Genomic DNA, 26,661 nt, shown 5'->3' with positions numbered 1-26,661 from the left:
CAATAAGCATAAATAGTTTCTGACATACGGCGTGACATGCTAAAACACCCTTTTTTTTTTTTACAAAAAACTCAATATCTCTAAAATAAAATTTTGAATCAAAACCAAAAAATATTCAGATCTTTAGATTAATATAACTAAGAAGTGTGTAAAATTTTAAGCAATAATCATAAATCGTTTTTGAGATACGGCGCGACATGTGAAACACCCCTTTTAAAAAAAAAATCAATATCTCAAAAAAAAAATTTTGAATCAAAACCAAAAAGTATACAGATCTTTAGATTAATATAACTAAGAAGTGTGTAAAATTTTAAGCAATAATCATAAATCGTTTTTGAGATATGGCGCGACGTGAAAAACCCCTCCCCCTTTTTTTACAAAATACTCAATAACTCAAAAATAAAATTTTGAATCATCACCAAAAAGTATACAGATCTTAAGGTTAATATAACTAAGAAGTGTGTAAAGTTTTAAGCAATAATCATAAACTGTTTTTGAGATACGGCGCGACATGTGAAAAACCCCTCCCCCTTTTTTAACAAAATACTCAATAACTCAAAAATAAAATTTTGAATCATCACCAAAAAGTATACAGATCTTAAGGTTAATATAACTAAGAAGTGTGTAAAGTTTTAAGCAATAATCATAAACTGTTTTTGAGATACGGCGCGACATGTGAAAAACCCCTCCCCCTTTTTTAACAAAATACTCAATAACTCAAAAATAAAATTTTGAATCATCACCAAAAAGTATACAGATCTTAAGATTAATATAACTAAGAAGTGTGTAAAATTTTAAGCAATAATCATAAATTGTTTTTGAGATACAGCGTGACATGTGAAAAAAAACACACACCTGTTTTAGTTACTAAGTCCCGTAACTCAAAAAGGTCTAAACTTATTTTCACCAAAAAGTATACAGATCGTTTGACCATCATAAGAAACAACTATGTTAAGTTTCATGAAATTTGGATAAGTCATTCTCAAGTTACGGTGCGACATGTTTACACCGGACAGACAGACGGACAGACAGACGGACGGACAGACGGACAGATGGACAGATGGACAGACAGACGGACGGACGCCGGACATTTGTATAACATAATACGTCCCGTCAAAAATTTGACGGGCGTATAAAAACTGGATATCTTATGTACACACAAACTAACCAATCAACTTTGTAGCTATCTTTTCCAAATCTGTTGTCAATTTGTCAAATGTTGTCCTCTTTATACTGCAAACCTCTATCAGTTTTGTTCTGTCAACTTTAATTTTTAATACTCTGCAAATTGAGTGTAAATAAAATCTTTTATAATTAATGTTAAGTGTTTTTTCAATAAGTTGTTACTATAATACTTTGTTGTTGAAATCTATTTGAGTTTGTCAGTCCTTGTGGCTTATGTAGCATTTTATGTAGAACAATGTAGATTATAAAACACTCCTAATTTCTGGTGGTCCTCGTCACAATTTGCCAGTCAGTACTGACAGTACAGATGCATTTCAACATCTTTGAGCACATAAAACAAAATGTGATTTTTGAAAAATTTTGATAATTTAAATTTTCATACATCAAAAATATTTTTATTGATATGAATTTCACTGATTTTAGTTTTTCAGTGAACAAAACAAGAAAAAAAGGCAATTTCTTTTTCCAAATACGACCCAAATGAAAAAGAATTAATTTCAGAATAAAAGATACCTGTTTTGGAAATAAAGAATGTCACAGCAGTTATACCTACATGAATATAAGCCATTCATTCCATCAATATTCTGGATTATCTTTTGGTTGTACATATGAAAATTAAAACATTATTAGTGATTTTTTATTTCACAAATACATTTACCTGCATGCTGCACAAAGAGATGAAGCCATAAAGAGTGATCCAGAGAAATCCATATCGGCTCCACTGAAAGACTGTTCATATCTGTAATCATGTTAAAGGAACATTAGCTTTCAAATTCATGTTCACCAATTTGACTCAAATTTTCATATTTGAATTATAAGATACTAAAACGTATAACCAAATTACAAAAAGTCCAAAAGAAACAATTAACAATGCATGGATCCATCAGCCTTCTGTGCATATTTTAGACTAGATGTCATATAAATAACCATCTATATGATCTCCAAAGACTGTCCATGGTCATATCTATACTACTAAAGGAAGAGACCAATTTCATTGAGCCGCAACTCCTCTGAAACCATACAAAGTCGGAAAAATTTGTGATATGACGTATAAATGTAGTGTTATGTACTTCTTAAATTTGTCTTTGAAATAATCTTTTTTCCACAGAAAACGCCAATTTTTGAGAAAATATCCAAATTCTGAGACCGTTATCGATCTGTGTCTTATACATGTTATAGGCTTTCGTGCACGCTCAGTTTACTTTTTGTAGACCAAATTTTTTTAGCCGGTTTGTCTCCGAGCCGACGATCGTCTGAAGTATTATATAATAATAAATAGTTAGTATATGTTATGTACTTTATAACTTCATATAGTAATTACTTTAATTAGCATAGCTTAATTAATTAAACCCAAAATAAAGTTCCGTAGCTAGTTCCTTACCGTCTACGTTTTGTAAGCAGGCGGAAATGGTTTTGTATTGAATTTATGACCACAGCCAACTCGCACCACTCAAACACTCTCACTAATTATTACAACTTGCATCACTTTATCAAACTCGCACCACTAAAAAAAACAAAAAAGAAATATAACAAACTCGAAGAAATGTGTTTAATCATTAGATTGGTTTCTTCTTCTCTTAGTAAATTTCTCCTTTCTCAGATCACCCATGACACACAGATACAGAACTAGCACCATTCGAAAAAAAATACTCATACTCGCACCACTGAAGAAATGTTTTAAATCATCAGAGAGTTCTAGATTGTCTTCTCTTAGTTATTTCCTCCGTTCTTGGAGCACCCGTATCACACAGAGACAGAACTTGACTCGCACCATTCCAAAAAAAAAAAAAATACTACAAACTAGCACCACTGAGAAATGTTTTAATCATATCTTCTTCTTCTCTGAGTTATTTTCTCCGTGTAAAACCGAGACAGAAGCTACTAATTGGACATTCAAACTCCTATGGAAGAAGAACTGGCAAACTAATCAAAACTATCAACCTAATGCATCAGTGCATAAAAACAGTTTGAGAAACATGAACCCAAGCTGTGTATCACCACAAACATTTCAAGTAGTCTTCAAGCGGGTTTTTTCTAGTATATATAAAAAATAAAAAGAAGTGGTATGATTGCCAATGAGACAACTCTCCACAAGAGACCAAATGACGCAGAAATTAACAACTATAGGTCACCATAGGGCCTTCAAAAATGAGCAAAACTCATATCACATAGTCAGCTATAAAAGGCCCTGAAATGATAAATGTAAAACAATTCAAACAAGAAAACTAAAGGTCTGATTTATGTACAAAATAATGAACGAAAAACAAATATGACATACAGCAACAAACAACAACCACTGAATTACAGGATCCTGACTTGGGATAGGCACATACAGAATGTGGCAGGGTTAAACTATCTTGAAGGCCCCAACCCTCCACCTATGACTGGATATAAATATATCTGTAAATATAAAGAGACAGACAAACACATGGAATTGTACAATGACGATTTTTCTAGGTCTGTTTGATTTAATGTCATGGATTGAAAAAATATGTAATCATCATTTTACCTGTATAACAATGATTTTTTTGTGGGCCAAATTAGTCAACGAATTCACTTTTCAATGTTGACATTATTTTCTTTTTAATTTCTGAACATTTTAAGCACAAACATACCCGGTAACCATTCTACAGCTAAGTGTCAATTGAAGGTCGCATGAATTCAGACTTGCAAGCCAATAATACAGCAGAAATATTTTGGGGCTTATTTTGAAAAAATTGAAACTAGCTGACTGCTATAAATTAAATATTCTTTCAATATTCTGTTTTTTATAAATATTTGAAACACAAACAATAGTGGACATGCTGAAAAGTCTCGCTTACTTATTTTTCAATTATAATTGAATAATAATAATGAGGTCAAGGTCAAAATAAACCCTATCAGACATATGCTCACCTTCTAATAATTTCATACATCAAATATAGTTGACCTATTCTAATCAACTGACAAAACCATGAAAAATTAAAATCAACCAATGAACCATGAAAATGAGGTAAAGGTCACATGAACACTGCCAGACAGACATGTACACCTTACAATCATTCCATACACCAAATATAGTTGACCTATTGGTTATAGTATCGGATAAAGTGACAAAACCATGAAATTTTAACATTGACCAATGAACTATGAAATAAAGGTCAAGGTCATAATTGAAACCTAATAGTCTGACATGTACACCTTCCGATCAAGCCATACACCAAATATAGTGGCCCTATTGCCTATAGTATCTAAGAAAAAGACCAAGTCACAAAAACTAAATATCGTTCAATGAACAAGAAAATAAAGGTCAAGGGTTAGATGAAACCTGCCAGTCAAACATGTACAGCTTACAATCATTCCATACACCAAATATAGTTGATCTAATCACGTAACTTAAACCTTGATAACTGATCCATGCAATGATGTTGAGGTCAGGTGCAACCTGTCAGACAGACATGAAGACCTTGAAAGGATCCCACATACCAAATATTGTAATCTTATTATTCATAATAAGTGATTATTTTAAAATGACAACAAAACTACAATTTTTTTCAAGCAGTCACTTAACCATGAAAATGAGGTCAAGGACAATGAACATGTGACAGACAGAAATTTCATAACATAAGGTATCTGCATACAAGGTATGAAGCATCCAGGTCATCTACCTTCTGAAATATAAAGCTTAATACAAAGAGTTTACTCTTTTGCCGCCACTGTTGCTGGATTTTAATCCCTATGTCTCAAAATCAGCAACTTTCATCGCAGGCGAGATAAAAATCAAATTTTATTTTTTGTCTTTTGCCATCCAACATAGTTTTCAAAGAGAACCACAACAACAGAATATTATCTGTATCCTATTGTTCCTGTAGGCTTTATACTAAAATTAACAACATCTGTTGGTGTAAAACACTTTCTAAAAGTCAAATTTCATACATTTATAATGTGGTCCTCATATATGCTGGTAGCTAGGGAACAATAATCCTAATATCTTTATTAAAACAGGATCATAAATAAATTATTTCTCAAAATCTTTGTAGCCACAGGTCTAATACAAGATATTCTGATTTTTTTTTATTTCAATATTTTTTAGTAACGGTGGTAGCTATTTCTGATTATGGATAGAATCAAATACAATGTACTATACTTTTCAAAGGAGATAAGGTGTTTACCAGATATCTGGCAGCAACTATTTAATTTTTTTTTTTTAAATATGTTAATTTATTCTCTTATAAAGAACTGAATAAAGCTATATTCAGTAGTTACAGCCATCTTTTTATTACATTCACCTGAGGGAACCATGGAGGTATATAATTGGACCTAACCTTTCTGTATGACCTCTTCCTTCTTTAAGGGCTTACCATTGTGTCACAGGATGTAATGATGGAAAGGATGAAATGGTTGGACTGAGTTTATTAAGAACCACACTTCTAGTACAAAAATGGACCCTGTGGCATCATTTGCTATAAGTAGGCTCAATTGTGGACATTGTTGAAACAAAATTTTCTGCACGGTGCACCTACTCAACCCTCCATACATTTTTTGTGGCAGTCAAAATTCTTTTATGTCCAATTGCAACCCTTTTCTCATTCCATTCCATGTTACTCGTGGAGTAAACATGTACATCAACCATCAGTCAATCTATCTAAAGTGTAGTCATTAAACAATGAAAATGATATTAAGAACATATGAAAACATAAGGTCTCTATAGCTCTTCTACCTTTTGAGATTATAAGTGATTAAATGGCCTTACGATTGTAAAACTTGACATGCCAAATCTGCAGCTCCAGTACAACCAAATTTTATTGCCAGATCTCTGATTGTGGTCTGTTCTTCTAAGCCTAACATACTTTCAAGAGTTTTAAGACCATTTCTATAAATCTTTTTATTCACTCCAGATAGTCTCAAGGCTTCACCCTGAAAAAAATAATTATATAATAAGTTCTGCTATACAACTGTGATGTCCTTCAATTTGTCTTTATCATGTTTATGTTAAGGGTAATAAAAACAAAATCATAAAGTTGTTATTTAAGTGTTACATTGGTTAAATGGTAAAAAAATCTGGTGGACTACTGGATAGGGTACATATAAGGCAAAAAAAATATAGTTCTGTTTCCTGTCTCCCTATCTACCCTAAATTTTCATGCCTACCATAATATATTTTAAGGACATTTTTGGTAAACGGACTGTTAAGTCCAGTAATTTAGGTTGAGCACTGTTAAACATGTTAGAGTACAGATCATTTCCCTTTAAAGTCTATGTTAAACTTTTTAAAAAATAAAATCCTTGTATCTACATGATCTACGTACCTACTCTATTTTATTGAGGCAGAAAGTTGATTCACAACAGATAGCTGCATGTGGCCTACATGATTTAACAAGTAAACTTTGACACTGTACCAAATTTAGGAATAAAATAAAAGATACATATAATTATACAAATTGCACATATGCACATCCTCCATTTCCAATGGCAGTCTGACCTTCTTTACAAAATCTACCAATTTTTTTTTTTAATAATGTGTACATTAATTCTAAAACCAGTTGTTGGCATGATATGGGTTATGTTTTTCTCATATATTTTATGATGGTCTGATACTAAACCCCTAATGGGAGGGATTGTGCTTGATATTCATATGATGAAGAAATAATCTTTCAATCAGTTTAATTGAGGTCTGGAGCTGGCATGTCAGTAACTGCTAGTAGTCCTTTGTTAATTTATGTATCATTGTCATTTTGCTTAGTTTCTTTTGTTACCTATTCTGGCCTTTGTTAGTCTTGTATGTTTTTTAATTCTAGTTCATTTATATGTTTTGGAGTTTAGTGTGACATCCATTTTCATTGAAATATTACACATTTTTGTTTAGGGGCCAGCTAAAGCCCGCCTCCGGGTGTGGGATTTTCTCACTGTGTTGAAACCAATAGGTGGCCTTCGGCTGTTTTCTGCTCTTAGGTCGGGTTGTTGTCTCTTTGACACATTCCCCATTTCCATTCTCAATTTTATCTCATCTTGAATATACATGAAGTATTTGCAAATGAATGATAAGCAAACTACAATACAATTTTGTTGAAATGGGAAAAGGGGTAATGGGAGGGACAATTTTCTAGGAAATACTTGTAGATAATTAAATATAGTCACTGTGAGAGCTTTAACAACGAACCTAACAAACTTACATCTGCCAAAGAAACATATCAATCTGAACAAGTAGAACTGTGAGCTATTGCTCACTAATGATACACATTCTTTAAGCATTTGTCAAACAGAAAGTTGAAGAGCAATGGATATGTCAATGTAAATAATTTAAGGAAGCTCTGATTTGTAAAGCCGGAGAAGAAAGCAACAGAAATTTTATGGGACAGACGAACATACAGATGGACAGACAGGGGTAAAACAGTTCCTCCTGCAGGAGCAGATAAGTATATACACATAAGTACAATGACTACATATTAAGTAAATAAGTAAAAAATGTGGAGATATTTATAGATTATCAATAGTTTTTTTTAAACAAGAGTGTATTTTTCATCCACAATCTCAATGACAGCCCTGAGATGAGATGTAGCCAAGTAACACCTGAGTTTGATCATCTTTTTATCAAGTTTTCCTATGCAATGTAGGCATATGACATCATACATTATCTTTCTATATGACTGAGAAAAACCCATATCACTCGAGTAGCATGATCTAAAAAATTATCCCCCCCAAAAAATCAAAGCAAAATTTTAGCAAATAGCGTTAAAATTTACTTTATTTACTGGTTGTCCTGAACCAGTAGCAGCCAAGTCTATACACATAACTACACAACATGATCCCGTAAGATTGAGAACAGTTAAACTTTGGCTTCCAACTCTTATATCAACCAGTTGTAACAATTCTTCTGCTTTTCTGAAATATAAAGTGTTTTCTTTTCATTTCAAATGTTGAATTTTAATCTTCCTAGTAAGTATTTAAATAGACATGATAGAGACTCTAAAGAACCTGTCACACCCACCTACATCTTCAACAGTAGCCATTTTTTGGTAATAATCATCATGAAAAGGTAACAACTCTCTAAAGAGTTAACTGAAAAATTTCAGTCATGTTGACATATTTGTAGATCTTGTCCTGCTGATCATGTTTGCTTTTAAAAGTTTCTATCTACATTGTAAATTTATTACTATTACACTTTTCAAAATAAGAGGCACAAATTCCATAAAATGGTAAAAATATCTTTAAAGGGAAATAACTTCAATAAAAGTCTCTTACAGATTTCAGTCATGATGGCTTATTTGTAGATCTTGTCTTGCTGATAATTTTTGCTATATAAAGTTTCTATCAATCTATCAAAGTTTTAAATAAATGGGGAATGTGTCCATGGGACACAGATGAGGCCCTGTTTGCATATCTTATAAAGTTATGGTTGTGGTAATAAGTATTGTGTACAGTACAGGGCTTCCAAAACGGTCGTATTTTCCAGACATGACCGATCAATTATAAATATGACTTGTTGTGTGAAACCTGAAACGGACATTTAACGTAGGTTTGTCATTTTAACATAATTCAGAAAAAAAATGAAGTTTTTGCGATCTTTTGGACCCGACCTTTTGCCTTAAACAACCACATTTCCCGTCATAAAAGTGATATGGTGAATAAGTACTATCAAAACAAATCCTACTTTAATACCCTCTCATTACAATCAAGGCTAATATTTTATAAATAGTCGTGTCCATGAACCAATCCCAGCAAAACTTACTAATACCATTGTCTATAGGAGATTTTATTTCTTGTCTGTATCGAGTTTCTATAATGATTTTCCATGTATCGCTGTGTATACTTTATATGCAATTTTATATGCATTTAAATGTTTGTCTTCAATTACAGTTTTATTCTGTTATTGTTCTGTTTATGCATGATTTGGTGATTCATATATATAGCATGTTTCGCTTATATATATTTACTTTAATTATATATATTATCTTTAACTGTTAAAACCTGATTTGACCTTTTCTCGGTAGATTGTTCTGTGGTTAATTATAAACTTTTACACATCTATTTATTTGAAAGGATTTTCCCAACGTAAATGATCTGTGGTAATCAACTGGTCGTCTATGAATTTCTTTAATTTGATGATATTACACCTGGTGTTTCGGATATCATTTAGGTCAAGTTCGACCAAGGCCGTTCATCCTCGTCAGGTGCCCTGGCCTAATTTATTTTTATTTACTATAACATTTGATTTTAATTACTTTTTTAATTGTTATCAATATGTTTCTATCGTGTAACGTATCAAATGCAGTTACATTTTGGGGCACTTGTTGTGTGAAACCTGAAACGGACATTTAACGTAGGTTTGTCATTTTAACATAATTCAGAAATAAAATGAAGTTTTTGCGATCTTTTGGACCCGACCTTTTGCCTTAAACAACCACATTTCCCGTCATAAAAGTGATATGGTGAATAAGTACTATCAAAACAAATCCTACTTTAATACCCTCTCATTACAATCAAGGCTAATAAGTTGTCAGGCAGTTGAAATTTACCTGTTCAGGTAACAGGTAAACTAATATGTACCGGACATTGATCGGTCTATTTGAAGTTATTTTCATAAATTTCAGCAGATTGCATCTAATTAGTTTAATCAAAAAGATTAAAATTATCAAAAATATGTATATAAATATGATTTGTGTATAAGTTTCATAACATTTGGTTGAGGCAAACTTAAGTTAGAGAACGGAAACGAAAAATTCAGCAATTTTTCCATTTGTAAAGGGGCATAACTCTATAACGGTTAGAGTGATGCCACCAAAATTCAAACTTGATCTGTGTTTTGTGGTAATTAGCATTGTGTATACATTTCATAACATTTGGTTGAGGCAAACTAAAGTTAGAGAACGGAAACGAAAAATTCAGCAATTTTTCCATTTGTAAAGGGGCATAATATAACTCTCCAACGGTTAAAGTGACGCCACCAAAATTCAAACTTGATCTGTGTTTTGTGGTAATAAGCATTTGGAATAAGTTTCATAACATTTGGTTGAGGCAAACTTAAGTTAGAGAACGGAAACCAACTTTGGGAAGTACCGACGGACAAGGGTAAAACTTAATGCCCCCTACTCTACGGCAATAAATGCAAAATATTTGGAAAAATTGTCATTAAAGGGCAATAACTTCAATAAGGAGTCAACTGACAATTTTTGTAATGTTTCACTTATTTAAGGGTTGGGCACTTGCTATAATAAATTAAATACTCTTGTGGAGAGTTCTCATTGGCAATCATACCACATCTTCTTTTATATTTACTGCAGGGTTTGTTACTCGTGCTGTGTGGATGCAGTAGAATGTGTCCCCGTGCCTGTAGTGTATGCCCTTATATTTTTACAGTTAGGGTTATTTTGCTTGTGAGAGAGCTGTCTTCATATTCCATTATCATGATTATTTTTCTGTGTCATTTGGTCTCTTGTGGAGAGTTTTTTCATTAGCAATCATACCACATCTTCTTTTTTATATAGACTACCTTTTGCATGAGTATATTTTTATGGAAGGGAATATCCGCCATAATTATACATTTCTTTATTTGTAACATGCAATTTCATAATTTGTATCATGCAATTTCTTTATTTGTAAAATGTAATTCTTAATTTGTAACATGTATTTTTACATCCGTTACATGAATTTCTACATTTCTTGATTTGATGAATATGTAACTTTTTAATGTGTATTTGCAATTTCTTAATTTGTTAACATATTTTCTTCGTTCGTTACATGAAACTCTACATTTCTTAATTTTTTAAATGTTATTTGTTTGAGTCACGTTTTGGGAGAATGTGTCAGTGTAATTGTTAATGCTGCCAGCCAATGAGAAGTTCCGTTTCTCAAGAAAAACTACAAGTTAAAAATCAACAAGTTACAAATCAAGAAGTTTTACATATCAAGAAGTTATACAAATCAAGAATGAAATAGATACACAATATTCCGCACGAGGTCGCTGTGTATCTATCAGTCAGGGGACTTATTGAAATAAGTGATTTTTAAATCACTTATTTAAGTAGCAAATTAGAAGTTTTGTCACAAATTGTGATTTTGTAGTTTTACCAAAATTTTAAACACATAGCTTTAGATAATATCTTTTCATTAGTAATATTGAAAAAAATGAACTTTTTGCCTCTTTTAAGCATCAAGGTTTATGCCTTTGATGCAATCATTTAGCTGCAAATTCTATTTTACTTGAAAAAATGCTATAAAAATGGCTTTACATAATGAACTGATACTTTCTCAACAGATTTTTCCCAGCAGTGGGAGTATTTTTCCTGTAAAATTCAAGGTTTCATCTTAAAGATTATGTAATAAAATTCTACTGTTCGCGATCAAAATTTCACTGTTCGGGGGTGTTGAAATTAGTGGGGGTTATTAAAATAATGATACTTAAAGAAGTGAATTTTTGGAAGGAAATTGAGGTATGATACTTGAACAAGTGATTTTTATGTCATTATCCTAGATTTAGTACAAGGTCATCACCTGACATGACCTGGTCATCCTATCAATACAGATGTTGGTTCTGATAATTTTAGCAACATAATTAGTTCCTGGATCATTAGTATTCTATACTTAAAGCTACAATAAAATTAAATCACTTAGTCTAGTGATTAATTTGTACTACTTAAATGGGTGATTATTAAAGAAAGACAACTCTTACTTCCAACCTTTATGTTCATATACATGTTAAATAATTATAATCATACAATGTTATAATTAGTGATCAATAGTTAGTGACCATAGGGGGGCGGTCCCGGGGGTGAAACCCCCTATTTGTTTGACAGTTATTGCTTTTGTATGGAAACATATGGTTGGAACCCCCCCCCCACCCCCACCCCCCTTTTTAAATGACTTGTATGTGTTGGTCCCCTTTTAAAAAATGAAAACATAGATTTCGGAATAAATGCTGCCCCAAAGTCCGTTGAGTTTTAGTAATTAACTTTGTAAAAGCCAAGCAGGCCGTATCTGTTATAGTATCTAAATAACTGTAGATGTAAAAACGTTTGGACTATGTTTAATTCTTGTGCTGGCTTTATCGCTTCAAGAAGATCAGAAAGGCCTTCATATATACCGGTAAACTAACTAGAAAAATCTTCACGCAAAAATCAGTAAAAAATATCCTTCTTCCATATTCTATGGAGCTTTTCTTTTTAAATGATTTTTGTGTTGAACATGTGTTCAAGAAGATCTGCTAGTTAGTTTATAAATGAAGGCATTTCGAATCTTTTTGAAGCGATAAAGCCAGCATAGGAATTAAAAATAGTCCAAAAACATGGATATAATCGTCTGTTAGGTTTAAACTATTTAAGCTAGTTATCATCATTTCAACAAAAAATGCAGATGTATCATGTCCAAGAACTAGAGGCTCTAAAGAGCCTGTGTCGCTCACCTTGGTCTATGTGCATATTAAACAAAGGACACAGATGGATTCATGACAAAATTGTGTTTTGGTGATGGTGATGTGTTTGTAGATCTTACTTTACTAAACATTCTTGCTGCTTACAATTATCTCTATCTATAATGAACTTGGCCCAGTAGTTACAGTGGAAAATATTTTGTAAAAATTTACAAAAATTTACAAAATTTATGAAAATTGTAAAAAATTTACTATAAAGGGCAATAACTCCTTAAGGGGTCAATTGACAATTTTGGTCATGTTGACTTATTTGTAGATCTTACTTTGCTGTACATTATTGTTGTTTACAGTTTATCTCTATCTATAATAATATTCAAGATAATAACCAAAAGCTGCAAAATTTTTCGTAAAATTACCAATTCAGGGGCAGCAACCCAACAACGTGTTGCCTGATTGGTCTGAAAATATCAGGGCAGATAGATCTTGACAAAATGAACAATTTTATCCTTGTCAGATTTGCTCTAAATGCTTTGGTTTCAGAGATATGAGCCAAAAACTGCATTTTACCCTATGTACTATTTTTTAGCCATGTCGGCCATCTTAGTTCGCGGACGGGGTCATCAGACATATTTTTTAAACTAGATACCCTAATGATGATTGTGGACAAGTTTAGTTAAATTTGTCTTAGTAGTTTCAGAGGAGAAGATTTTTGTAAAAGATTACAAAAATTTACGAAAAATGGTTAAAAATTGACTATAAAGGGCAATAACTCCTTAAGGGGTCAACTGACCAGTTTGGTCAAGTTGACTTATTTGTAGATCTTACTTTGCTGAACATTATTGCTGTTTACAGTTTATCTCTATCTATTATCATATTCAAGATAATAACCAAAAACGGCAAAATTTCCTTAAAATTACCAATTCAGGGGCAGCAACCCAACAACGGGTTGTCTGATTCATCTGAAAATTTCAGGGCAGATAGATGTTGACCTGATAAACAATTTAACCCCCATGTCAGATTTGCTCTAAATGCTTTGGTTTCAGAAATATAAGCCAAAATCTACATTTTACCCCTATGTTCTATGGCGGCCATCTTGGTTGGTTGGCCGGGTCACCGGACACATTTTTTAAACTAGATACCCCAATGATGATTGTGGCCAAGTTTGGTTTAATTTGGCCAAGTAGTTGCAGAGGAGAAGATTTTTGTAAAAGTTAACGACAACGACGACGGACGACGGACGCCAAGTGATGAGAAAAGCTCACTTGGCCCTTTGGCCCAGCTGAGCTAAAAATGTCGATGAAATCCGGAAACAGCAGTCTTTTCTTCAGCACACAAACATTTAAGAAACAAAACTTAAAGCTATCGTTGTTCAATTTATATTCACTATTTACAGTTCCATTACTGGTCGATTTCTTTTTAGATACATTGTGTATAGGCCTCTTGCATCAACCCCCTATCTGCCAGAAGTTGGTGGAGCATTTGTGTCAGTGGACGAGGGGACAGTCCCTGTCGCTATCTTTTGCTAGGTGGGATAGCACTAGAGTAAGACCCTTTTGTGGTCGTGTCATGATTTGTTGACGAATAGCTGGTATGCTCTGTTCTAGATTCGTCTAATACATTGTCATGAATATAGACCGGATTGTCTTAGACGAATAAATTATCTTTAAATATTTTTGATATAAAAACAAATTGCATCAGATTGTCAATCAATAAAGAACAACTTTATTGTATTTGTATGTTTCTATAATATATAAAAGAACATAACAACTTTAATGCATATAAATAATAAAATATTGGGGACAAGTTGGTAGAAATATGAGTTGGTTAAGTATGAGTTGGCTAAGGTACGAGTTGACATGGATCAACAGCAACCTTGTGCAGAACATTTTTGAACTATTTCATTCTTGATTTGTAAAACTTCTTAATATGTAAAACTTCTTGATTTGTAATTTGTTGATTTTTAACTTGTAGTTTTTCTTGACAAATGCTTGAGAAACAGAACTTATCATTGCCTGGCAACGGTAACAATTACTCTGACATATTCTCCCAAAACGTGACTCAAACAAAGAAATTACATATCACAAATTAAGAAAAGTAGAGTTTCATGTAACAAACGAAGAAAATACGTTAACAAATTAAGAAATTGCATTTGCACATTAAGAAGTTACATTTCACAAATCAAGAAATGTAGAAAAGTATGTAACGGATGTAAAAAATACATGTTACAAATTAAGAAACTACATTTTACAAATTAATAAATTGCATGTTACAAATTAAGAAATTGCATTTAACAAATTAAGAAATTATAATTATGGCAGATATTCCCTTCCATATATATTGTCCCACCTTTTAACATATATTACTTAATGTCTTTTACAGAGGCGGATTTAGAGGGGGCCCAGGGTACCCGCCCCCCCCCCCCCCCCCCCTTTTGTGGGAAAAATTTGGTTGATTATATAGGGAATCACTGAAGCATGACTGGTCGGGTCTCCTCTTAGGCAGTTTACAGTGTGACATGTGGAATAATGCCTTAAATCTGATGATTAAGGTCCCATAACTACACAAAAACACAAACAAGAAGCTCATTATAGCCTGATTTGCTCGCCTGTCAAAATTTCCTGTTTATAGTTTTTACCTCACTATCATAGTTTTTGAGATAACAGACAAAAACTTGAAATAAGTAAGAAATCTTCATTTGAAGCCAATCACCTCTTTGATTGTAGTCATGTGCAAAGGGCTTTTAACTCCTATACAATGTCAATTGACAATCTCGACCATGTTGAAATATTTGTGGATTTTATTTGGCTGAACATTTTTGATAGTTACATGTACCATGTTTCTATTATAATTTTTACCAAAACAAAACCCTCAAAACAGCATGCAAGAAAGAGTAAAAATTTGTAAGAGTTCCGTGGAACCCAGTGTCTCACCTATTTTTGCTGTTAATCGCAGGCTCAACAAAAATGAGGGAAAAAAAAAAAAAATATTCCTCTGGATACTATCTTTTGATTGTAAGAAGCTTCTGTCCAAGTTTAGTAAAAATCCAGGATAGTTTATGAATCTAATAAATGTTTTAAAAACTTTAACTGCAGACTGTATGTTATGGTAACTGGAAGAAAAACTAAGTCCATTTATCATGTTTATAAGTAAAATACGGAAAAACAGGAACAAAATTTCCTTCTAGATACCAGCTTTGATCATAAAGAAGCTTCTGTCAAAGTTTGGTACAAATCCAGGATAGTTTAAAGGAAGTTATCAAAATTTTAAAAACTTTAACCACAGAGTGAATGTAATGTTTCCTGGCAGAAAAACTAAGTCCATTTATAAGTATAATACGGAAAAAATGGAATTTTTTTTATACAAAATTTACTTCTGGATACTATCTTATGATCATCAACAAGCTTCTGTCCTAGTTTGGTAGAAATCCAGGATAGTTTAAGAAAGTTATTAAAATTTCAAAAACTTTAACCACAGAGTGAATATTTGAGGACGCCACTGACGCCGACGGAATGTAGGATCGCTATGTCTCGCTTTTTCAACAAAAATCATCAGTCAAGGGCCATTATTCCTATAAAGTGTCCATGGATTATTTTGGCAAAGTAATCTTAATTTTTTATCTCGTTCACAAAATATTACAGTTTTAAATTTCAAAGTGTTTTAAATCTATTCTTTAAAAATTTTCAAGATAATGACCAATAAATTGCTTCGCAGGACGCAGCTAGATACGACCACAGAGGTCCAACCCTGAACAGTTGGGGCAAAAATGGACACAATATTCACGCTCTGAATTTGGATTGTAATTAAACATTTGACACATAATAGGTTTCTGACACAGAATAACTGTAGTCAAAGAACTTAGAACTGGTTATATGATTTGAATTTATATTAAATTTTTTGCTTTTGTGCAATACACAAATTACCAATGGAGCTTGCAACCATAATTGCCAATTTAAATACATCATAAAAGTCTTAAATAGATAATTTAAAAGCAGTGTAAGAGAGGTAATCCAACATTGTACAATTTTGTTTTTGGATTACCTCCCTTACACTGCTTTTAAATTGTCCATTAACCAGGAAACCCTTGTTTTTCCCCCTTTTTTGCCCCTAATTCCTAAACGGTTTGAACCATAACCCCCCAAAGCCAATCCTAACCATCCCTTTGTGGTATGGAAACTTGTGGTTTAATTTCAGAGAGATCCATACACTTTAACACAAGTTATTGTCTGGAAGTTACAAAAATGCTTATTTTTGGCCCCTTTTTCCTTAACCGTTGGTACCATAACCCCCAAAATCAATCCCAACCTTCCTGTTGTGGTATTTAACCTAAAGTTATTGTGCGAATACCAATGTGTCTTCGAACGACGACGACGACGCCGTCATACCAATATATGACTGCAAAAATTTTTTGTGGCGTATAAAAACTACAAAATTTCTAAAAAATAAAATTTCAGGCGCAATAACTCCAAAGGGGATTGTCCAATTTGCAAAAACTCCAAAAAAGGGTTCTTACAATTCCTACATGTAAGTAAATCAAAATTGACCTGCTGATCATATATACCTTTTGAAAGTTTAAGGGCTACTATTTCTTCAATTTTTCTGAAAATTTAAAATTAGACCCCCACCTGCTGTTTTGCTCTAAATGCTTTAGTTTTTGAGGTATATAAACTTGAAAACTACAGTTTTACCCTGATGTTCTTTGTTAAGTAACAGCCGTTATGTTTGTTTATATTAAACCCCTAGATTCAATTGTAAAGCTGCATTCCCTTAAAAAACTTTCAAGAAAAGTTTGGTAACATTTGGCCAGTAGTTCAGGAAAAAATTTAAAACAAGAGATTCCCTGGAGCTTTTATCCCTTAACTGGCATTTTTGCCAAAAACAAATTGAAACAATGCAACAAGATTATTTTGCAACATGAATGGTAATTTTTGCTATGATCTTCGAGTGAGTTAACTTCTGCTATTTCTAGACGAGTGCATTAACTGACAATGCATGTCATAGGAAAAGCTAAGAATGGGAGGATCTTAGACTAGTGCTCTAACTTCTATCTCCAAAGTTGTTATCACACTGTCTAGTCCGCTTTGGACTAGTAAATAATGAAAGAGTAAAACAAAACGTAACATCAATGGCCATACAGTTTCCCTATAAATTTAAATAAAATGCATAAATCACAACATAAATTCAAGGGAGGAACATGTTCTTCAATTTAACCCTAACTGCTCTCCAGTAACTGTGTAAAGCAAAAGATTGTCCTATGAAATATTGTTCCCCAAGACAATATTTCACGACTTTGTATCATGAAATTTTGTCCATGTCTATGAAATGATGTCCAGAAAAGGACAAATTTCTATATAAAATTTTGTCCATAAACAGACAATATACATAGATGGATAGTATGAAATCTTGTCTTGTTTGAGGGGGTTATCCAAGGTCTATATATTGTGTATATTGAGACAATATTTCTTAGGTGGATTGTATTGCAATTTTGAAAGGGAGGTTATATCAAAACATTTAGTATTTTGGATAATGGTATCATTAAAGTGTTTTATTTGATTGATTATAACAAACAAACCTGCATAATTAATTCATACAATAATTTATGGTTATACACATACTTCTCATGAAAAATATTGAGAAAAAAAAATCCAGAAATGCTCACAATTTCATGGCAGAGGATTTCTCAGTGAATACATAAGATTGCAAAAAATTTTAAAATAATATCATGGACAGAATTTCACAGTGGAATAGAAAGATAGATAATTTTATTTTAAAGTACAACTTGGTACATATACATGAAATACAATATATTACAATTTTACACATATGCAGTCAATAAACATGTATATTTATACCAACCAGCCTTTAGAGGCTTATGATGCACTGTCATTTATGTACGAAATATTATATGACTAAATTTCAAAATCATGTTAATCCTTATTATATTTGAGGCTTTAATCTTTTTAGATAGTTTCAATATATCAGTTGTGTTAAAAAAATGTGAAAATAAAGATGAAAGTTTCTAAATAAATATTGTCATGGACAGTATTCCATAGTAAAATATTGTCTAGAAGGAGGTGACAAAATTTCATGGACAAGGACACTATTTCATAATGAAATATTGTCCTGGACAGTATTTAATTATGAAATAGACAGTAGTGTCCACTGACAATATTTTATAAGAAATTTTGTCTGATTGACAGTATTTCATGGGGGACATGATTTTATGTTACAACCTTGATAATTAACTGCGGAGTACTCAGAGATCTGTACTTTGAGTCTCCTGTGTTTGTAGCGATATGATTAGTCAAGCCCTTCTTGTCTGATTTTTATATTTGCTCTTATGTTGTGCTGTTACACGAGATTTCTATGACAAATATATATTATAATAATCCCAGTGTTACACCACCATGACCACTGTCCCAGGATTGAATGATTGGTGTTTTAAACGCCACTTTCAACACTTTTGCCTATTTCATGTGGTCAGTTTTTATTGGTGGAGGAAGCCAGAGTGCATAGAGAGAACAACCTACCCTCGGTAGGAAAACTAACAATTCTAATCAATAAGATTGGAGTGCACCTGCCTGTGCGGAATTCGAACTCATAACCTCAGTATTGTCAGGCTAGTGATACAGTAGTTTGATATACCACTCTGCCACAGAGGCCCCACACTGTCCTAGGATAGGGGATATCCGAGTTGTTGGTGCCCACAAACACCTTGAACCCCGTCAGTTTATTTGATCTACTACTTCTAAGGGATGTTTAACGACCCCGACTACCCAGGTCTACCGTGAGGGTCTGGCATGGTTTGTTGGTTGATCTAACATTATATCAAATGATGAATTATACGTGAATTGAGAGATACAACCTGGGACAAAATATATAATAGTCCCAGATACAACCCACCACATAATTGCTTATACATGACCTGTCAAAGTGAAGTATTAAATGCATATACCTTATGATCGATTGGGAATTTACACCTAGATTTTGAGCTACACTTCTAACAGCATTTTTGCTCATGATTATTTTGGAATGGATATTGCAATAAACAGCTGATTGTTCTTGCTTAAAATACATTTCCCGCCTTTTTACATAAATGTAAAAATATCCCGGTAACATTTCCGGATAAAATAATAATGTTGACTGGGGTATAATTTTAAAGCTGAAAAAAACCCCGTTTATAATTAACAAATAGGTAATGGGGGAAAACGATTCATTAAGCAGTGTTATGTTATGCTTTTAATATGTATAATAAGAAATATCATATTAGTTTTTCGAACGAAAATAATAGTCCCAGAACAAAGTCATTATTTTTCATGGAAAAGTCGAAAGTGAAAGTAGAAGTTGGTTTTTCAAAAACATAATTTCATAAAGACAAAATGCAGGAGCGGTTGCAGATAATGGAACATTTATTTTTCAAAGTGATAACAGAGAATTAACACTTTCTGAATCTTGTAAAATGGTAAGAATTTGTAGATATATTATTATTCTATGATTAGATATTTGCTGAGAGAATTTCGATTCATTTTTTATATATCATGTATGTATCCTCATTCAAAAGAGGAAGAAGATTAAAAACCATAAGTTGACGAAAATTAGACAATGGAAAAACCATTTTAAAAAACAGTTCACATAAAACACTACACAAAACTGGGACGATCTTTTCGATCACCACTGTAGCATATAGCACTGAAATTTATCCAGAAGCATAGCTACAGCCTACAGTGTATGTAAGGTTGTATCTAATGAATCCATACCTTCTCAAAATATTTCATACAAACTGATAAGGTCTGTCTAATTTTGTTTTAAATATGGCATCTGTAAGCGTACTTTCATTCCGCCGTGTATTTATCATGTTTATTCCGGGTAACTGTTTTTCACTAGAGAATATTGGATGTAAATAGTGTGAAAGCGTCGATCTTGATATCGTTGTTTTGTTGATATTAGACCGGTTTATTGTTTACATAAATAAATGGGTTAAAATTAAAATGATTTTCAAGGAACCAGTTTATAAGATATGATTTTATATCCAAGTCGACCGAAAAGCAAATACACAGAAACACTTCGGCAATCCAGTAAAAATAAATATTACAATTAGTGACAATTTTAAAAGCATATGATTTGATAGATTTGCATAGAAAAATTATTTAAATCTTATTCGTTAATATATAAGCATTATTGTGTTTATATCGTGCGTTGAAAATGAGTACTTTAATCACTTCATCAATGTATGGATGGATCCAAAGCACTGGTGTAATTAATCCCGGTATAGAATAACTAGTGCAATCATTCCGGTACAAAATCACTAGTGTAATCATTCCTTGTTTAAAAACACTAGTGTGAACATTCCTTGGATGAAAACTCTCCACTTTTTACATAAATCAACTATGCAAGTTTCAAATACACTAAAAACTATAAAGCCACATTTTATATACATTTCCCCTTCAAAAAACCCTTTTTAGAACCTTATAATGACTGGTGGATGTTTTACACTGGACCCGGATAGAAAAACCTAGTGAATTTTCGTTGGTGGATAAAAATCACTGGGGATTTTCTTCCGCCGGATAAAGTACACTGGCGGAATCAAACCACTGTTACACATCCACCTCCATTTATTCCAAGCATTATATAATGCACTCATATTGTAATCAAATTGATATGCATGCATGTTATATCAATTAATCACTTCATTAAGTGTTTTCAACTAAAAATATTCATAGAAAGTTAATTTTATGCAAACTCAAATTTTATCATGTGTTTATCTGAAATATTTGCTAAGTAAACAACAACCATGAATAAAAAAAACATAACTTATAAACGCTCTTGATAAAATATCTCCATTTGGTATACATGGTATTTTAAAATAATAAATAAATAAAATTCTTTATTTAACAAATGTAACTCATTTAACAATTATTTACATGTTAATCTTTCCTGAGGCCATTAAAAACTATTAATACAAATAGATAAAATACAAACAAATAAACTCAGCATTATATCAGCATGAGTGTTTTTTTTTTAATATAAGAGGGAAGGAATGCCCTTTACCATCAGGCGTTAAACGGTCATTTTCGGCTACAGTTAGCGTCAAATGGGTTAAAAATTTACCGTGATTCGTCAAGATATCCTTATCATGATTCATCAAAGGTCTCAAATAATTATCGTTACCGTTATTTTTGGAAAAAAATTTACCTGATTCGTCAAAATCTGATTTTTTTATCGTCTAAAAGAAAGTGTACATTTTATCGTCATGCACCAAAAATTACTGTTAACGTCATTAGGCAAGAATTTTTACCATTATTCGTCATGAAGGTACCCCCATTACGACCCTCATATCAGGAATAGCTAAATGATATGATATATTAGTGCATCTTTAGCTTTGTAAACAACACTGATAAAATTCTTGATATATATATATATATACTTAGCGCAGACTCAGAGATGTACATAATAATGGCTGTTACAAAATACCTCCCACGTAAATCCACATGTATCGTAACCTATGCCTATTTCGTTGTGTTAAACATTGCAATTGAAAAAAAAAAGTACAGAACCACTTCTTATTCTCCTGCATAACAAAAAAAAAATAATACATTAGATCTTGGAAAAATGTACGAAAGCGTATTATAGCGCCTCACAATTTAAAAAAAAAAATTTCTTCCTATGTTTACGTTATACCTTTGCGAAATAGTGCAAACCTTTGTGTTACAATGCAAACCTTTGCGAAATAATGAAAATATTTGCGAAATAACGCAAACCTTTGCGATATAGCGCAAACATTTGCGAAATAACGCAAACATTTGTTTTATCTTATTTCTTATTTACGTTTCAAAGGATGCAGCTGTTATAAATGGAGGAGGCTGGATATATCAAAATTAATCACCCTTTTTACTCATTGCAAAGTAAAATGCTTGAGTGTTTAGCACACATAACGGGATAATAATAAGCAGAATAATACATGTATATATATTACAATGAAAATTGAGTAATTTGAAGTTATACCAAAGAAAATAAAAAATCAACCCTGTTTATGTAGCCGAATTTAAATATACTTCCAAAGTAAGCGCTCTTTTGAGCATTATGTAAGATTGGTTAGATCCAAACAAGCTACCCTTTTGCAATAAATGTATAAGATGAAGATGTTATTTTATTATAATTATGTTCTCTACATTCAAATTGCTACCCAAGCATCTTAAATACCTACTTCACTAGATTGAAATTAAAATTCCATGACTTTTTTCAAAGAATCTTTATCATATTCTGAGATTTCAACAAACAATTTCTTACATCAAAATATAAAAAAATGTTTTTTTCTGAATCATAGATTTGATAGCAGAAAGATCATTTTGTCTATTTGACTCATAGTTTCACAATTGTATGACATTATTTTTGCTCTTATCTACTAAACCACTTTCCATTAATCAAAATTTTCAAAATCTTGGCCTTTCAATTAAAATTTGCCTAACTAACTAACTAACTAACTAATTTTATTCAGTATAAAATCCAGTACAAAAGGATCATTGCTGAAAATACATGAAAACATAGAAAAAATAAAACAAAAAATAGACAGCAATTTTGTGACGTATAACAAACAATAGACAAAACACCCACATCAATATTATCAGAAGTCCATTACTAGACGAAGTGTGCAACCTGTGCTATATAGTAAGGCGATCACGATGTCCCCTTTATCAGTGGAAAGCGCCATTGGTGGTCCCCCTCAAATCTCATTTTATAACTATGGAAATTTTATAAACGAATTCATTGGTACAATTTTTCATCGCGCAAAGGCAAATGAGAACTATAAAATCTGCCGTGTCGGACTTAAAATGCATCGTTTATCTAAAAGATGTAGTCGTTTTTGTCAAAATAAAGTCATAACTGCACATGTCTCCTTTTTTAAATAGAACCGCGTTGTGTTGACGAATTATGTCTCGGTCATTTACAGCACCAATGAAGCTATATACGGTGATGAAGACAGGGTTTTTTCTTCGCTTCTAAAGAAAAACAATAATATCCAACCATTTGTTGCTTCAGATGACTTCGAAACAATTTCGAATTTCAAAAGTCTCTTGTTTTTTTTTTACCTTTTTTAAATTAAGAGACATACTTTTCTCATGTTGTCCGTCATTACGTTCGCTATCTAAAGATCACGGTATACGTGAGTCAGTGATAAACGCGTAAAAGTCCTTTTTTTTGTTGTTTTATACTCACAAAACTGAAGGCATCTGTAGATCATGTGGATTAAAAAAAAATGATTAATCGCATGTTGCTAGCGTAACATTCAGTGGGAAATATAAATATGCATATCCCATCACAGAGTTGTCTCAAGTGTAATTTAACATCAGAGATCGTAACATTCATCCTGAATACGTGAGGTACTGGATTTCACTTGAAGTAGCCTGGGATCCTGGCTAACTGCTCGACGAAGTATTAGACTGGTCAGGATGTCAGGCTAGATCTAAAGTCCCTCCTCCGACCTGACGCGGCTCCCATTAATGTATACATCCCACACTTGTAAGGAAGGGTTTTACTGTTGCAACCGGACAATTCCAGGAATTACTGACTTTATTTCTTTACGGCACAACTTAACCCTTGAGATTGATATAGAATTTGAACAAATTAAATCAAATTGTCCTACAGCTAGGTTTTTGAAATAGGACTTTGTCTTATTTCAGTATAAAGTATACTTACATAAAGAATATATATTTATTACTCATTTGTTTACAAAGATCATTATCGCAACTTTTCCTACAATTTTAACCTATAAAATTTATATGTCGAACGCACGTGTTGAGAACTGCATTTTTACATGTATTTTAACGGATAAATGTAACAATATCTGACTGAAATGATAACCTCTATTCGTCCACACTATCACCGAGGTAGTATTACCGTCAAGATCTCAGTTACGCAGGATCGAAGATATTCGAAACTGAAGAAAGGCCATACAATTATTTCCCCCTCTTTTTTTCAAAATTGAGGATACAATTTGTTAATTTTGCTAAAAATGGTTATATCTACAGAAATCCCTTGTAACTTAAAAAAAAATCTTATTTCTTGAAATTTGTAAATTGTAACATATATTCTTAAAATAAATATAATATAATGTTTATTCCTATTAAACCGTCATTCCTAATACGTACAGTGTTACTTGTACTGTTTATGGATACACAATTTTCCGACCTAATTTTTCCTTGCCAACTTTTTAAGGGCAATTTTTTCACAATTAACTCTAAAACCAAACGTTTATTGTATTAAGAAGTGAGGTTTTTGTTATTCCGTTTGACAAGTTTACTTCGTTATAATTGTAGTTTTTAAATTGATAAATTATACAAACATTTTTATCGTTTAATATTTAAACCATCATAATGACTCATGTCACTGATATAATATCGCATCTAGGATCTGCTATTCATTAACATGTCGATGGTCAAACATTATATTCAACTGTGTGCTAATTAATGTATAGGGTGTTTTGAATAAATTATCTCTACCCAGAATGCATCACAAAAAATTTGGCCATTGATTTTTGTTACTATTAATAGCAATCTCGCTCAAATCCCGTTTCAATCACAGTTGGGGACAACGTGATCGCCTTACTATATAGCGGGTTGCACACTTCGTCTAGTAATGGACTTCTGATATTATGCAATTATTCCCACTGATGAATTTCTGATCATGATACATTTGTCTATATATAAAAGAAATCTGTTGAGAACATCAGTCTTGGAACAGTTCATAAAATATCTAACAAATTGTCTAAATTACAAAAGCTTGCTATAATATTAACAATGTCATCATAAAACTTTTTCCTATCATCTTGATAGAGGTTGCATTCACATAAGAAATGAAACTCATCTTCAATTTTGTTATCAATACAATGTTTACATATTCTTTGATCTGAAGTCGTATTATTATATCTGCCTTTTGCGATGTGTAAATTATGGTTAGAAATTCTTAATTTACAGAACTGTCTAATGTATTGTTTTGAGATATTCAACTTTGTTTAAGTCTCAGGTTTATATTCCTTTTTATACTTGCCGTCGTATATTGGTATCACGTCGTCGTCGTCGTCAGCGTCGTCTGAAGACATTTGGTTTCCGGACAATAACTTTAGTATAAGTAAATATAAATCTATGAAATTTAAACACAAGGTTTATGACCACAAAAGTAGGTTGGGATTGATTTTGGGGGTTTTGGTCCCAACAGTTTAGCAATTAGGGGCCAAAAAGCGGCCCAAATAAGCATTTTTCTAGTTTCCAGACAATAACTTGTGGAACAGTGTATGGAATTGTCTGAAATTATACCACAAGTTTCCATACCACAAAGGGATGGTAAGAAATGGCTTTGGGGGGTTATGGCTCAAACCCTTTAGGAATTACGGGAAAAAAAGGGGAAAAACAAGGGTTTCCAGGTTAATGGACAATTACTTTAGTACAAAACATAATTTAAAAGCAGTGTAAGGGAGGTAATTCAAACACAACATTGACAATCTGTTTGAATTACCTCCCTTACACTGCTTTTAAATTATGTATAAAGAAATGTTGTATTGTCTTGAGGAGATTAGCTGTCAATTTATTTTTAGAAGTTACTATTTTAAAAATGCAAGGTAATTTAATTTTAGCCATGATTATGTATGTCATTTTCTTTTTTAAGACTTTTATGATGTATTTAAATGGGTTGTTATGGTTGCAAACTCCATTGGAAATTTGACAATAACTTTTAGTATAAGCATGATAAGTAAATATAAATCTATGAAATTTAAACACAAGGTTTGAAACCACAAAAGGAAGGTTGGGATGGATTTTGGGTGTTATGGTCCCTACGGTTTAGGAATAAGGGGTCAAAAAGGGGCCCAAATAAGCATTTTTCTAGTTTCCAGACAATAACTTGTGGAACAGTGTATGGAATTGTTTGAAATTGTACCACAAGTTTCCACACCACAAAGGGATGGTTAGGATTGGCTTTGGGGGGTTATGGCTCAGTCTGTTTAGGAATTAGGGGCAAAATAGGGGGAAAAACAAGGGTTTCCTGGTTAATGGACAATTACTTTAGCTTTGTTTCTTTATGTTGGTACTTTTTGCTATTTGTTTGCTAGTTCTAGTATGAAATATTTTTAGCTGTTTCTAGAA

General features: G+C 32.3%; 1 protein-coding gene across 1 annotated transcript in view; it reads right to left on the bottom strand.

The window, feature by feature from the left end:
• The window catches only part of LOC127703113 (origin recognition complex subunit 6-like), a 38,280-nt gene extending 18,298 nt beyond the window's left edge, over positions 1–19,982 (bottom strand). The window contains exons 1-5 of the mRNA XM_052207561.1: positions 19,482–19,982; positions 7,908–8,046; positions 5,918–6,081; positions 1,844–1,924; positions 1,169–1,281 (exon numbers count right to left, since the gene is read on the bottom strand). Coding sequence (XP_052063521.1) covers positions 1,169–1,281; positions 1,844–1,924; positions 5,918–6,081; positions 7,908–8,046; positions 19,482–19,645 — 661 coding nt within the window. The 5' untranslated portion in view covers positions 19,646–19,982. The remainder of the gene's footprint in view (positions 1–1,168; positions 1,282–1,843; positions 1,925–5,917; positions 6,082–7,907; positions 8,047–19,481) is intronic.
• Between the last annotated feature and the right edge of the window lie 6,679 nt (positions 19,983–26,661).

The sequence above is a fragment of the Mytilus californianus genome, unplaced genomic scaffold (assembly GCF_021869535.1).
Source record: "Mytilus californianus isolate M0D057914Y unplaced genomic scaffold, xbMytCali1.0.p SCAF_5, whole genome shotgun sequence".
Lineage (NCBI taxonomy): Eukaryota > Metazoa > Mollusca > Bivalvia > Mytilida > Mytilidae > Mytilus > Mytilus californianus.
This window is presented reverse-complemented; position numbering and strand designations above follow the sequence as displayed.